The 15,313-nt window shown below is 44.2% G+C and overlaps 1 protein-coding gene across 2 annotated transcripts in view; it reads right to left on the bottom strand.

Moving 5' to 3' along the window:
- Positions 1-1,227: 1,227 nt before the first annotated feature.
- LOC8031582 (protein spinster homolog 1) overlaps positions 1,228-15,313 on the bottom strand; it is a 36,760-nt gene continuing 22,674 nt past the window's right edge. Inside the window, exon 11 of one of the 2 annotated variants that reach the window (XM_029981227.4) lies at positions 1,228-3,728. In XM_029981227.4, the coding sequence (XP_029837087.2) occupies positions 3,625-3,728 (104 nt within the window). In that variant the 3' untranslated portion in view covers positions 1,228-3,624. Of the gene's footprint in view, positions 3,729-10,462; positions 13,998-15,313 lie in introns of those variants that run through there. The other variant, XM_002406198.5, reaches the window with a different exon arrangement.

Genomic DNA, 15,313 nt, shown 5'->3' with positions numbered 1-15,313 from the left:
ACACGAAAGCTTATGGGGCAGTCGCTTTTGTTAGGCTGTGTTGTTCCCCGTCAGGGACCCCAAACGTTATTTTTTACCTGCTCGGGGATTAGCTTGTCACTCAAATTCCCACAAAAGGGTATTTTTTTTCTCTCCCGCCCGTGGCCTAGTAGCTCCTGAGCGCTGCGCCGAACTGACAAAGAATCCGCATCAGCTCCTGCCGTTCTGGCAGCCGCGTCATCCGTTCAAATTGCACTTTCCTTCCGCAACGGGTAGCGGAAGTCAGACTGCGGTCTCCCAAAGGCCGAAACCCCTGACAAGCCTCCACCCATTTTTTTTTTTTTTTACATGAATATTTGGCAGTGCCGTTAAGCATTATGTGAGATATTATAGGGTAAGTCGAGATGTAAACATTTAGGGCAGGGAGTTAAACATCCGACACGCTAGAGAAAACAAGCCACGTTGCAATGTTCCAGACAGCAATAAAAAAATTTTTTTTTTTTTTGCTGCACAAATTATGTTAAACTTTGGTTCTGACGCAGCACAAATCTGAAAACGATTTGCGAAGCCTAGATACTGCCCGACGTTAGGTGGCGATTCCAAGCACACGTAAGTGACCTTACACGTCAGTCGTCACCTTCTCAGAGGCAGTGGTTTGGCACTATATTGTACTTGGATAAAAAAAAAAAAACAGCTTCCAATCAGCTGTGATCGCAAATCTTTCGTAGACAACAAAGACTGTAATATAAAGAATAGCAAATAATTTTCAACCTTCAAGTTGATAAGAAAAAAAAAAACGGTTTACAACACAGATCTTATTTTACTTTTTAGAGCGCAGCTCTTAGGCGCCCGTTTCCGGCTCGAGCGTCGTCGCCGTCGGCGTAATCGCAACCCCCCTTCCCCCCCACTCCCCCCCCCCCCCCCCCCCCCCCCCCGAGGACCTCGGGTACCTTCAGTGACCTCGGGGAAGGGGGGGGTCACGTGACCCCCCCCCTTAGTACCCTTCCCTCCTCCTCCTCCTCAAGAGCTGCGCTCTAATTCGGCGTTACAGGGAGTTGTAAACGGCTTTCACTTATTTAATTAAACCATTAGACATCACACAGTATTAAAAAATGTTATGCACATTTTAATTTCTCCCACTTAAACTTTAAAAAAGAACTTTCACCTCAATCAAAGGTTAAGACACTATCAATTTTTTTTTTTGTTGCTATTCGCCAGCTCGCACAACACAAGAGCAACAACAAAATATCACCAGGTAACAAATTTCTTTATTAATATATTATTACATATGTGCAAAAGTGCACCAAACTAGTAGATGCTCAAAATGAGCTTAGCAAATAATAAATACAAAACCTCAAACTGCTCCACAATGCAGCTACATGTGTCAACGGACAATTCTAAGTGTCATCCTCCAAAATTTCTCCCAGTGCTACTATACACTTTGAATCAACATAAAAATTTCAGATCAAAAAGTTGTTAATTCAAAAAAAAAGATAAGAAGCTAAGACTCAACAAAGAAACTAATTATGACTCAACAAATCAAAAATATTTAGCACAAACCGTCAAAGTAAACATCACATAGTAAGAATAAATTTCCAGAGAGCATACCTCAAAACTGGGTACAAGTCCTATCAAAAACACAAGAACAGAATATGAAAAACTGAGGAACAAGTTGTAGCATAATATGCACATATTTTCGAAGGCACAAAAGAAATTTACGTCGAAGATTCTGAAAGCAAAAAGCTCTGAACAGGCACCTTTCCAAGTACTCGTAAAATTTAAGCACAGAATGAACTCTGCAAATCAGCGGCTTCATACATCTTATGGAAATTATTAAACAAAGGCAAAAGGCACAGTAAAACATGACATATGCTGAGCTTTCTGGCATCTTCTTCCCTGTCCCCGTGTTTTTTTTAAGTATAGTGTTTGAGAAGATGAAATGTGATGAGCTGCTGTTACGCTCAAGACATAAAAAAAGAATAACTCACAGGAGGTCAGAAATATATCTTAAAAGTGTAGTAAGGCATGCACTCTAGGCATACATCTCAGATGGCATGTATGCCCTCTGAAGCAGGGAGGAAAAGTCTTGGCCCCATACATTTGAAAGACCTCCAGAAAAAGAAGATACGACAGAATCTCGTGCAACGTGCCACATTAATCAGATTGAAGGTCAGCAAAAGGCTTGTACCTTCCCGTAAATCTGAGAGTAAACCCACCAACACTAAAGTCCCTTCCCCACACAAGTTCAACAGCACCCAAAAGAGTCACAGAAACTGGAAAGATGACTAAACCTTAGCCCAATGCCAAACAGTGCTTCCCTTTCCGCCTGTAGCTCAGATTATTTCTTTATCTGGATGCACAGAGAACAGTGAACTTTGGTAAAAATCCGTGCAAACACATCATTGCATGCAAGTGCTGTTCTGTTTCTTGGCTGCACAGTAAACCCTACAAATAGAACAGGCAGGTCATACTGCTAACAGGGTGCCTGCATGACACAGGCCAGTATTCATACGTTTAACTTACATCCATTGAGAATTGTACCATTTGCTCATTGCAGACCCCACCGTAACACTATACAGCCTCGAAGGAAAATAAAATACAAAGCCTCCACTCATGTCATACTGTCATCCCCTGATGGAACTATCAGATTGATTGGTTGGTCGCTGTAGTGCCTGTTCCCTTTTCGGCAACTCTCCAACTCTCATACGTGCAACCCCACAAGCACGACTGCCAAGCGCCGGTCACAAATCCTACTTTCACTCATTCCAAACTCACTCACAACGATTTACAATCTTAAGCTCAAAGCATGCCAAACGTTATCGGTAACTCTGGCTAAACTTTTTACAACCGCCTTTCGCAGCATCATGCTTTGACGCTGCTGTAACCTTTCGATGCAATTGCAAAATGAGCAGCTGTACTGGGTCAGGTAGAAATAAAATGCAAATGGTGGAGTGGGTGGCCTTCAATACACGCTTTGCTACCTGGAGGCCTCTAGGAGCAGATAAAACTACAGAGTAGAGACGAAGGCTGCAAGGGTGTGCCCAGTGGAGTAGGCGTACTCACCCTCACAGCCCCCATCACCACTCCACAGTTTCACCAGCCTCCAAGTATCGCAGCATGTATCTACGGTCACACGCTCTGCCATTCACATCTCATTCGTTCTGATGATACCTACCTTCATATCTATTCTGAGAGCAAGTCGTCTGCTTCTTGCGCAGGGGTCTGCGGTGACGTCAAAATGACGCCGAGCTCCGATAGGCTTCGATTGAAAGGATAGTAGGTCCGACCTTAATGCTAGATGCCTTGAGGTCTACCCACTATTTTTTTTAATCAGCCAATGAGAGCTCGGCGTTCTGACATCATCGCAACCCCTGTGCAAGAAGCAGACAAACTCACGCTCTGCATAGGGAATACTAAAAGCAGGTATTGCCAGTCAAAACGTGAAGTTGCAAAAGGAGGGCAGAAAACATTTCCTTCGAGATGTCAAAGCGTCTTTTTTTGGTGTATACGTAGTCGAGAAATGCTACCTTCCTCGACAAAATCTGCGGCCTGTTCCCTGCTACTTCTTACACCGAGGAAGTGATTACCACGAGACCCCGTTTGTACACTTCAAATGAAACGCCTGGCTCCGAGACGGAGGAAGCATCAGTCGTCTGCAATCAGGGGCACCGTGTCCTTGAAACCCTGCTCGTCCGCGCTGGGTAAGGATTGCTCGCCGAGGACATCATTGCAGGGTGCTTCCATATTGCCTGAAGGGGGGCGGGGGCAGGACGAGACACCTCAGATGGCAGACACCCAAAGAACAAGACAAGGCAAGAAAGGGAAAGGACAGAGCACTGCACAGTAAAAGGCTGTTTGTGCAGCAGACACCAATGTCAGCATTCTTTTGCATGCACATTATTTTACGCTGATGGAAATGGTATTTTTCAGGGTCGCTTCCAGACGCTCTTTAACGTCGCGAGATTTTGGGAAAATTTTAGCCTGCCTCTGGAAATGGCTTAAATGAAAGCCACCTGACCTTATCCATGTGAGGGCAGATCTAAAATAATCTTAAAGTGATTGATGAGGCTAAAAGACGTAATTTCCGTCCACCAAAAATGATGTGCACATGAGAGGATGGTGGCATGCATGTCTATGAGGGCAGGCTTTCAGAGAGCCAAAAACCCATAATACTGATTACCAGTACTACTGCAGACTGTCTAATTCAATTAGGTTTCCAATCTGACTTTAGCCACGTGAGGGCAGCTCTATAATAATGTTAAAGGGATTGACAGGGCTGAAAGACGTTCTTTGTCCACCAAAAATGATGCGCACGTGACGAGACTGTGGCATGCACGTCTGTGATGGCAGGCTCTCAGACAGCCAAAAACCCATAATACTGATTACCAGTGCAACTGCAGACTGTCTAATTCAAATAGGTTCCCAATCTGACTTCAGCCACAGGACGGCAGCTCTATAATAATCTTAAATTGATTGATGGGGCTGAAAGATGCCCTTTCCGTCCACTAACAATGATGTGGAAGTGACAAAACGGTGGCATGCACGTCTGCGAGGGCAGGCTTTCAGACAGCCCAAAACCCGTAATATTGATTACCAGTACTACTGCAGACTGTCCAATTAAATTTAGGTTTCCAATCCCCCAACTTCATTGTGAGTTAAGTGAATGTCAGCCTCTAATATACCTAACCATCAAAAATGTAAATAGTTGTGCAGTGCAATGCTCCTATGCAGTGCGATAAAAAGAAGTGCTAGATTACAAACCACCACCAAAAGACACAGAGGTTTCAGCTGTGAGTATATTGAAGAGGCCACAAGACAAGACGGTGCTTTTAGGGGAGAGAGTAAAGGCGAACGCTGAGGCAGCATCCACACCTCCAACCAAGCAAACATCATCACGCATCCAAAAATGCAAAGCAGTGGGGGCGTCGAGCCAGTTTGCCCTTCCTGAACCAAATTCTTGGTTGCATGGCAGATAAAGCATGAAGCTGACGAGTGAAAGCCAAAACGCGCATGCTGGGAGGCGCAAATAGAGAGCTCTTTTCAGCCACCTCAAGGGTGAAGTGCAGCAGAAATTAGTCAAAACATACATACACATATGTGGGTATAAGAACGATCAACATGCCTGCAAATGTCACAAAACAAAAAAAGAACAAAATTAAAAATCAAATGATGTCAAGACACAAGGATGGAGCCTGTTTTGGCCAAAAGGGCATATGCCATGATCGAAATTACCTCCGCTCCGTAATTGAATGACAAACCTACAAAAAATTTTAATTTGCTGCAGACCTAAAGTTTTTTTTGTTTATGAAACCCTGTGTGCAAGTAAAAGTATGAAAACCACCAGAACTTTTCATAAAAAGCTCTCGCAAATTTGGTGGTCTGAAAACACAGATTATAATCTATTCATCCGCATTTTTGAACCGGCAGCGTTGCCCATTTTGCATGAGCAAAAACTTCAGTGCACCCTTACGCTTACCAAATGCTTTAAGTCTTTCTAACATTGATTAATTTAGCGGTTTTAGACGATGCTGATTAAGCTTCTAATTGGAACCATATGCTCATTTTCACTAAATAAAAAGTTAACCAACAAATTTTAATTAAATATTTGACTTATCGTGTCAATTAACACCCTATAGCATGTCTTCCTGGCCATGTAACTCACCTGCACAAACTGCATTATTCTACCTTTCACTGCTTTCCTTTTTAATAAATCAGTTATAATTAAAATTAAACACCCTACATGGTACTTCATTCCAGCTTGTTAGGACTGCAGTGATAAAAGTGGCATTTGACCTTTTGGAGCAGTTTCTGTAGCAGGCAGAATATTGGTTTGGAGCAGCCACTGGCGCTTTTGGGGCAGATGTATTGCTAAACAAGCTTTTCTTCGATAATGACTGAGGGTTCCTCTTTGATACCGGAGAATATTACTTATTACCTATTGTAATAAGAGTAAAAGGGTGCAAAAGGAACACAGAACCTTATTTTTAGAAACAAGGCTCTGGTCAGAGTAGGTTCCATTTACAATAGGTATTAAAAATGGTCGAAAAACGAATCAAAGCGCAACACTTTAATTGAGATAAAGCCTCACTCCCCTCCCCCTTTTACACTCCCTAGTCTATTTATCCCGTAACTATAATTTCTGTAAAATGCCAGCCAAAACCAGCATATCCGCTGATATGTCTACAAATAAAAATGCTGTACGAACCCACCTCGAGACTTTAATACTATAAACTGCAAAAACGACCACCCACAAATATTATGAAAGCCTATACTTGTACTTTGAATGTGACACTGCCCTTTAGCAGCGTTGGAACCAAAGTTGAGTCAAAGTTGACCAGTCTTTAGATCGACAGCTGCACGGGAACTATTTTGACTATTCTGTCTCTTTAAATATAGGCCCGCGTTCTGGTCTCTCTTTCTCGGCACAGCTTTTTAAAATTAGATGTCATTGTACAATTAAGACCAAAAAAGTACTGAGCATAATTTACGAGTCAATCACGCTAACCCAGGCGCTCCCCCATGTCAGTTGCTGCTCCTAGCACTCCGGTGCAAAGCGGTGAAGCTAGACGCGCGCTCTGGTGTGAGGCAATGAAGGTCAATGCGAGCAGCTCAAGTGCCACGGTACTCTATAGCCACGGCACGGAGGCATGTGGCAGACATAATAACCACGTGATTTCATAAGGAGTAGAAGACCCTAGTTCTGTCTTACCGCAGAGTCCGCAATTCTACTATTTTGCAAAGTTGTCTCGCAACTTTTAGCTCCCGACAGTGGTGATCGACCAAGCAGTGCACCAACCGGCCAGCACGGTCAACGAGAAATTTTCATTTCACTTTAAGTTAAAGCACAGACGATGCTACAAGCCAGTGGGACCAATCAAACAGCATTAAGGTGCAACATCGCAGCATTTGTCATCTTCCCAGACGTGTTCCTTCATCAACAAGACCAATTAAGTGCAGCAAAATGTCCCGTGACTTGTGCTTTTAGTGTGTGTTTGTGGTAGCATGCACTTAAGCCTTCAGCTAAGTTCTGACCTAAGGATGAGACAAACTATACTGTGAATAGAGACGCTCTGAAGAACATATTTGGATAATTTTTCTTTCGTCCTATTCCTCTGAATACAAGGGTAAACCAATAAATCAATATTTTTCTTTCTTTCTTCATTAAAGCCCACTAAAGCCAAACACAGGCGTGGCACAGTACTTAGCAAAAGTTACATTGTGGCTCAAGACATAGCTGACTTTCGTTCGTGGCACAATTTGGCGCAAATGGCAGAGCACTCCCATCACTGGAACTGACCCTTCATAATGGTGTGATCCATACGATGACGAAAAGAGGAAAAAAATCGAGGAATATTAAGAAAGAGAAAGAGAAAAGAAAGAAAAAAGAGGAGGGAAAACGACGAGGTTCGGAGCGGAGAGCGGACGGATTCGGAACCGCTTGGCTCCGAAACACACCGGTGAAGCTGTCATCCACAGAAATTTGCCGACCTGTCCCCACCATCAACACTGAACGGGAAGTCTGGCTCAGGAACGCACCGGCGAAACCATAACAGCAACTGGTCGACTGGTCACCATCTGTACGCTGGCAGTTGGAGTCAAACGAGACTGGCTTCTGCAACTGGGCGAGCGCCTAACACCGGCGTAGACCAGTGCCAACCTCAGCAAGTCGAACTGTGGACGTATGCTCTTTTATTTTATTTCTTTGCAATAAGTTTACTTTTTTTTTTCTTCATCTGGATTCGAAAAAAATAAAAAATTAGTCACAAATATATTTTTTAGATATCAAAAATCAGGTGGACCTCTCAGCTTCCTTTCTTTGTTACCATAAAGATCCTGACAATAGCTGGCGTCCGCAAAAGGACGCTGATGATCATCCGTTTGGTTTTTGGTGCAACATATAAGTTATGGATTTAAAGGAGTTGACGGCCCTGGGTGAAAAACTGGGGACCACAGGAACAAAATTGCGGACATGGGTTGATCAGGAACGAGCTCGGCTAAGAGAGGACAGAGTGGCAGAATGAGAAGCTCTCCAACAGAAAGCGAAACTGGAGGAAAGAATGAAGAGAACACTCCAACTTAAGCTTAGGGTAATTGAGGCCGAGGGGACTGCAAGTGACAGGCATGGTGGGGGCGGCGGTCAAGGACCCCGAGGAACTCCTGCGTCACAGTACCTCAGTCCTCGTAAACTAATGCCTTCGTTTGACAACAAAAGAGGTGACTTGGACGCATACTTGAAAAGATTCGAGGTTATAGCGATGGGACAGGAGTGGCCATGAGGAAAATGGGCCACTGCATTAAGCCAGTGCTTGGTGGCCGAGGCCCTGAAGGAATTCTGAAGGATGTCCCCGGACGACCCCTTAGATTATAAAAAAGTAAAGATGGCACTCCTATGAAGATTTCGCTTTACAACCGAAGGATACCGCGAAAGATTTCGAGAAAGCTCTCCAGATAACGGCAAGACAGGCAGCCAGTACACCACGAGGCAAGAGGGCCAAAACATACAGCGATCTGCAGGACCTTGTGATCGCCGAACAGTTCACCAAGGGCTGTCATTCAAAGCTGTCCGTGTTCCTCAAGAAGCGGAGTTGCAATACACTTCCTTTGATGGCCGTGGCAGCGGGTAAGTTCACGGAGGCACACGAGCAAGACAATTTGGCTCAGTTCAAGGAGGACCATAGCCAGAGTGATAATCATTTAATTAAGGAATGACCTGCCAAGCAGCAAGCAGGGAACAAAGATCAGACATTTCTTGTGCGGCAGAGTTGGTCACAGAGCAACCCATTGCTTGTCCAGACCAGAACAGCAACACCGAATATGTCAGATTTGTCAGAGATTGGCACACGATGCTAAAGCATGCTTTCAGCGGAAGGGCGACAAAACTCGGCTCTCGTGCTTTATGATATCTGAATCTGGAAGCGCAGAATGAGAGTTTGAAGAAAGCCGCATACATAACGACGAAATGCACAATGTGCAGCATAAAAACGAAGCACTCTAGAGTGTGGTGTGCAAAATAAAGGAGCAACAACTAAAGGGACGCATGCCAGCAAAACGTGGACTGGTACTAGACGGAACATGCAGGTTATTACCAGAAGCAATCGAGAAGCAATTGTAGCTTCTCCATACTTTACTGGAGAGGATGTCGCAAAATGTATGGATGAGCCACTTTACGACGTGGTTATTGGTAATGTTCAAGGAGCCAGGGATGTGTTAGACCTCAATCCAAATTGGAGAAGTGAGGATGAGACTGAAGCAGCAGATCTTACAACTTGACAAGAACATACTCGCCACATTGAAGAGCCATGTAACTGCTACTCCAAATCCCGAACCCAGCCTTGGGATTGAGGATGTTACGAGAGACGTCCTTGAAATGGAATAGTTGAAAGATGCATCATTAGATATCTGTCGCAGAACGACTGTTGACCCTCATGTAACAAAAGGGGGTAACACCTGCAGTTTTTATTTGAGTGAGGGAGCCTCAGTCATGGGATGAATATTTGGCTCCGGTGCTCTTCGCCTACTGCGAAGCACCACAGGCGAGTTTAGGTTTTTCTCCTTTTGAGTGGATTTATGGACGACACGTACAAGGCCATTGTCGGTGCTAAAAGAAATCTGGACTGAAGATACAATCAGCCAGGAGCTGAAGACGACATATGGCAGCATCTTAGAGCTACAGAGTCGGTTAGAGCAAACAATGGAATTAGCTCACCAGAAACTGGACGAAACAAGACAGTCAAAAGCTACATTATGACCGAAAAGCGAGAGGTTGACAAATGAAAGTAGGAAATAGAGCCCTCATCTTGCTGCCTACCAGCCACAACAAATTGCTTATGCAACAGAAAGGCCCTTTTCCAGTGGTCGAAAAGAAAAACGAGGTGGACTACAAGTTAAATTTAGGTTATACTCACAAGGTTTTTCATATCAACATGTTGGAGCGGGAACTTACAGAATCGCCTATTCTTAAAAGCGCAGACTTCTCGAAAGAGTTTGTCCTAAGAACCGATGCCTTTGAACACTGCTTGGGGGCACACCGCCCCCAAGCAGTGTATACATAATCTGCTTAGGGGCGCACCGCCCCCAAGCAGATTATGTAAGGACACGAGGGGATACTGCATGCCATAGCATATGCCAGTAAGCAGCTCCTTTCAAGAGAAAAGAACTTTTCTATGACGGAGAGAGTGCCTGGCTCTCATATAAGCAGTGGAAAAGTTTCATCTGTACTTATACGGTAGGCATTTTGTGGTGCAAACAGACCATCAGCCGCTACAATACTTAAAGCAAAGCAGCTCAACAGTCGTGTGCTCCGCTGAGGATTGTTATTGCAAAAATATTTTTTTGAATAGAACATATTGAGGACACTGAAAATGTAGGCTGATTACCTTGGTCGCTTACGATTTTTTGTACTTGGCGAAGGAACACATTATTACAAATTTAGAGGTTTTTTTTTTTTTTTTTTTTTTGGCTAAACGAAAAGAAAACTTAAAAGGGGGGTCATTGTAATGATGTGATCAATATGGCAATGAAAAGAGGAAGAAAATCGGGGGGATACTAAAAAAAAGAGAGAGAAGAAAAAGCAGGAGGAGGGAAAACAAAGAGGTTCGGAGCAGAGAGCGGACGGATTCGGAAAAGCTTGGCTCCAGATAACACCAGTGAAGCTATCGTCCACAGAAGTCTGCCAACCTGTCCCCCCCCATCAACACTGAACGGCAAGCCTGGCTGAAAAGCGCAGCGGCGAAACCATTACAGCAACTGGTCGACTGGTCACCATCTGTATACAGGCAGATGGAGCCAAACGAGACCGGCTTCTGCAACCAGGGAAGCGCCTAACACCAGCGAAAACCAGTGCCAACCTTGTCAAGTCGGATTGTGGACGTACATGTTTTTTATTTCTCTGCCAATAAGTTCTTTTTTTTTTTTTCATTACAAGGATTCGGAAATAAAAAGAAAAATTAGTCGCAAATATATTTCTCCGATATAACAAATCAGACGGAACTCTCAGCTTCCTTTCTTTGTTACCGTACAGAACCTGACACCCTCAGATGCAATTGAAAACATTTTTCGAACTTTTCACAGTAGCATATGTGGTACAAGATGCAGTCATGCAGTGCATTTAAAACAAAGTAAAACAAACAAAAAAATAAACCCTTGTCTGTCGTTTGTTTTCCTTTGCCGTTTTTTGTGTGCTGTATTAACATGAATCAGTACCAACTAGCCCAGTTTTCAACACTCCTACAAGCAGCGTATGTACCAAACCTACATGTCAAATGCCCACAGGTCCCAGGTGTGGTCAAAGCACGAATCACTCTCGCTATTTGTAATTCGCATTATGCAGGCACATAACAGTCTCACTTGGAAGAGGGTGAGATATAAGAAGCAGCAACAGCAAAACTATTCAATCGTGTACAAGGCCCGGCCAATGCAAAGGCGAGTTGCATAGAGCGAGCTGGTGACATACCGTAATAGAGTTTTCAACCTATTTTTCTGCTCTTCAAAAAGAGCAAAAGAGACTACACCTAGCAGTCACATCAACCAAGTCCTAAGAGATTCTGCAATGTAGTACTCCCCAATCTATGTCTGAGTTTTGTTAGTGGCGACTGCCTCAATGATTTAGAAGATGTAGTGATGAACAACAATCTTTAATTTGTTCCAAATAAAATTCTGTTAGCAATGTGGCTTATGGCAGCTAGGCAATAGGGTTGTGCGAATATTCCAATTTTCGAATAATACGCAATTCATTATTTGCTTTGGGGCAAACTGCAATATTGAAATGTGTTGATCACAGTAGGTTAGCCCCATTAAGTGCGTTTCTTACTGAGCACCGGTGCACTGCAGAGAACCAGCACTCGCAGAGCTCGCTTCAGCCAGAGCCGTATATAGAGTTTGGTCGATGGGAGGACCAGGTAGAGCCAGGGCGTGCACAAGACAAAGATAGAAGGTTTGCTGTGCTCTCTTGGTCAACCAGATGGCGAAAATAGTCCGCTAGAGGTGGTAGCGAGAAACACTTTTAATAAGTGCATAAGAGTTAAATGGAGTAACTCTTCATGGTTGAAAATACAGTGCATGTGATGTTTCAATTATGATCATGCGAAAAGATGTAAGAATCGAATGGGCCTCTCAAACTTTGTTCTGCTTGGTTGGAGTCTGACCGCACAAACGGCATTTTCCCGACTCTCAGCACCTGGCGTAGAGATCACGTCAGTCATTTTCCCAGAATTTGATTTTGCATGACCGTGATCTAAAAATCATGTGCACCATATTTTCAGTCACCAAGAGTTACTCTGACAGACTTATTAAGTTTGTTTCTTGCGGCCACCGCCAGGGTATTATTCGCGGCTTCTGGCTGGCCACATTCGAATCTGTGAAAGCGCCCGGAACGCGCCCAACTGGCCCTCGGCCAACGCCGCCTCCTCATTTGCCTCCTACACTTCCCAATGAATGGCCAAACTGTCTTTATATATGCTCTGGCTTCAGCAGGTATTGCTTCTCCGCAGTGCACCAGTGCTTGGTAAGAAGCACTCTCAACGGGACTAAAAGCCGCAATCAACAGTTCGAAAAGTACAAATATTTTAGGCACTTCCTAAGGAGGAAAGCACGCTTTCAAAGTGAGATGGTGCACGTGCATATCTGGTGTATTTAAAAAGAAAAGGAAACTTTGTGAATGTTGATATCTACACTGCAGTAAAGTTTTCCAAATTAAACTAGCTACTTTTGTGACCGAAAAAAAAAAAATATTTGCATAAAGCAAGCATATTTATTAATCCCCTCGATTAGGTACAGCTGGGCATCTCTATAGGTTTAATTTTATGTCAAATGTGTTGTTTACTTGCCATTTCTCACCAATAGACTGTGGCCCCAAATTTCCATGTAGGCATGAGAGTTTGGGGCCACAGCTGGTAAATATACCTAGATTGAAATGAACTTAGGTTAGAAATGAACAAGTAAAAGCCTTGAAACAACAGTTCACAAGTTCAGCTCGGTTTTCATTCCAGCATGGTGCAGTATATTCGATTTGAAAATATTCGGCCAAAACCACTATTTGCTTTAAATTTGCTTCGAACTCAAAGTTCATTATTGACACAGGCCTAGAAGCTAATGTGTGCCTGAGTGAGCAACAAACCGACTAAAAAGTTTTCCGGGATTCTTGGGTTGAGCGCCAGAGCCCATCCCTCCATGGGGGGATGAGCTATCTTTTGAGTATATATGATGGAAAAACTGTGCTGGACAAAACAGTTTGCTGCGACTGGATGATTCTAAATCTCCAATGGCATTGGAAACAAAAATTACACGCACAATCATTCCAACAAACGCGATGAAGTGCAGTAGCTTTACAGAAACACCGTTAGTGAAAACAATTAGGAAAGGAAATGGTACAATGATGAAATGGTTGTAATATGCCATACACACATCCAGGACGATGTCCTAGAGGATGACATCAAGAACGACATCTAGGACAACCTCTAGGATGATGCTCAGGATCACGTGAAACACAACCTCAAGAACAACGTTTAGGATGACGCCAAGGACGGCATCTAGGCCAACGTCGAGGATGATGCCCTAGAGGACAACGTCAGGAACGACCTCAAAGATGACGTCGAGGATGACGTCTAAAACGGCCTCTAGGGCGACATCAAGGACGTCAGGTCAGGTCAGCTTTCGGCACTTACAAGCATATGCAACCGCTGCTTACGCGAATGTTGCCTAGGCAACCAGTGCTTACGTGACCTTGCATTCAGCCACGGACATTACGTAACCTTAATTACACAGCCTTGTACTTCAGCCACGGGCAGTATGTGACCAAGAGGACATGACCTTGAGTGTGGTTGGGCCTATGAGGCTACTGCTTTAAAACAAACCCGCATGCAACGGCACTGAGTCAAGCAAGAGAGCACAACACTGGCACCCTATGCAATGTCCCTAATGCAAGCGCTCTTTTCTTCTCAACACTCTGCCACCAAGCAGGGGAACCACGCAGGAGCAATCGTCAGCACCACCATCATGGGACGACGACCCAAATATCAAATCTGCAAAGAACCATCTTCCCCTGTGATGCCCGAGCAGGAGTGCTTTGAACAGCCTTTGCTCCCCGCAGGATTAGCCAGAGCAGACAAAAAAGAAAGCCAAGGCCAGCGACAAAATCAAATTTACATATACCGTATACATGTGTGTAATGGCCGCGCCCTAATAGCTGCACTATATACGGTATTAAAATTACTTGTGTAATTTGTGACCAGTCATTTGAAGAAGGTTAGAAGCACCATCTGCTTTGTGGCAATAGAACAAGCGACTCGAGAACATTCTGTCAGCAGCTAGCGCCAAACGGTGCACAAAGTTTCGCACCATTTGTTTTACATTTATGCTCCATCTTGGGCTCAGAGTGAGCAAAATCACAAAGCGTACGGACGGTTTCAGTCTTTCTGCTGGCGACTAGGTATCTCCCGCCAGTTCCCACTAGCAACTATCTCAATGGGCAAGTATGTGAGCTACACAGCCCATTTTAAGCTGAAGGATTTTAGTTTGCCAAACAAAAAATTAGAGGTTTCATTTCCCTGGAATGCCAAATTAGAACGCAGCTCTTCAGGAGGATGAGGGGAAAGTACAGAGAAGAGCGTATGCCCCTCCTCCTCCGTATCCTCTCCTCCTCCACCCTCCTCCTCTCCTCCTTCTACCTCCTCCTTCCTCTCCCTCCCTCTCTCCTCCCTCGTGACGTTACTCGTGAAGGTGTGAAGGTTAGTGACCTTCACAAGTGAAGGTCACTAACAGTCATGACCTTCATGACGTCACTCGTGACGTTGCTCGTGACGTCACGTGTGACGTCATTTTAGGAAACGTCCCATAATGCTATGCATGGTGACGGCGACGCCGTTCAAGCTAGAAAAGGGTGCTTAAGAGCTGCGCTCTAAAAGGCAAGAGAGCCACCGGACGAAAGGTCGAAGGTGGCGAAATATATGTATATCGTTGGTGCCTGCAAGAAGGCACTCCAAGAGAGGCAAAGAAAACAAAGCGAGCCTTCCAAGGGAAGCAGAGCATGTGTCCCCAGGTAGAAGATCAGGACAACAATGTAGAGCTGACTTCCGAGGAGGATTGTACGGACTATTGACCGTAGTGCAGACAGGAACTGCCAATGTGTTTGTTAAAGCAATAAGCTCCTTTTTTTGTTTTTCGTTTTGTCCAACACACAGAAGTAATTTCATATGATAAAATTAAGCACAAACTCCTTTTACTCTTGATTAAAACATACAGTGCAAGCAGATGGCACAGAAGAGAGAACACACACAAGCGGACGGGACAGAAGAGAGAAGACACACAAGACTTCTGTCCCATCTGTTTACGCCATATA

This window comes from Ixodes scapularis, unplaced genomic scaffold (assembly GCF_016920785.2).
Source record: "Ixodes scapularis isolate PalLabHiFi unplaced genomic scaffold, ASM1692078v2 PGA_scaffold1__304_contigs__length_218370807, whole genome shotgun sequence".
In the NCBI taxonomy this organism is placed as follows: domain Eukaryota; kingdom Metazoa; phylum Arthropoda; class Arachnida; order Ixodida; family Ixodidae; genus Ixodes; species Ixodes scapularis.
The sequence above is the reverse complement of the archived record's forward strand: the minus strand, read 5'-3'. Positions and strand labels throughout refer to the sequence as shown.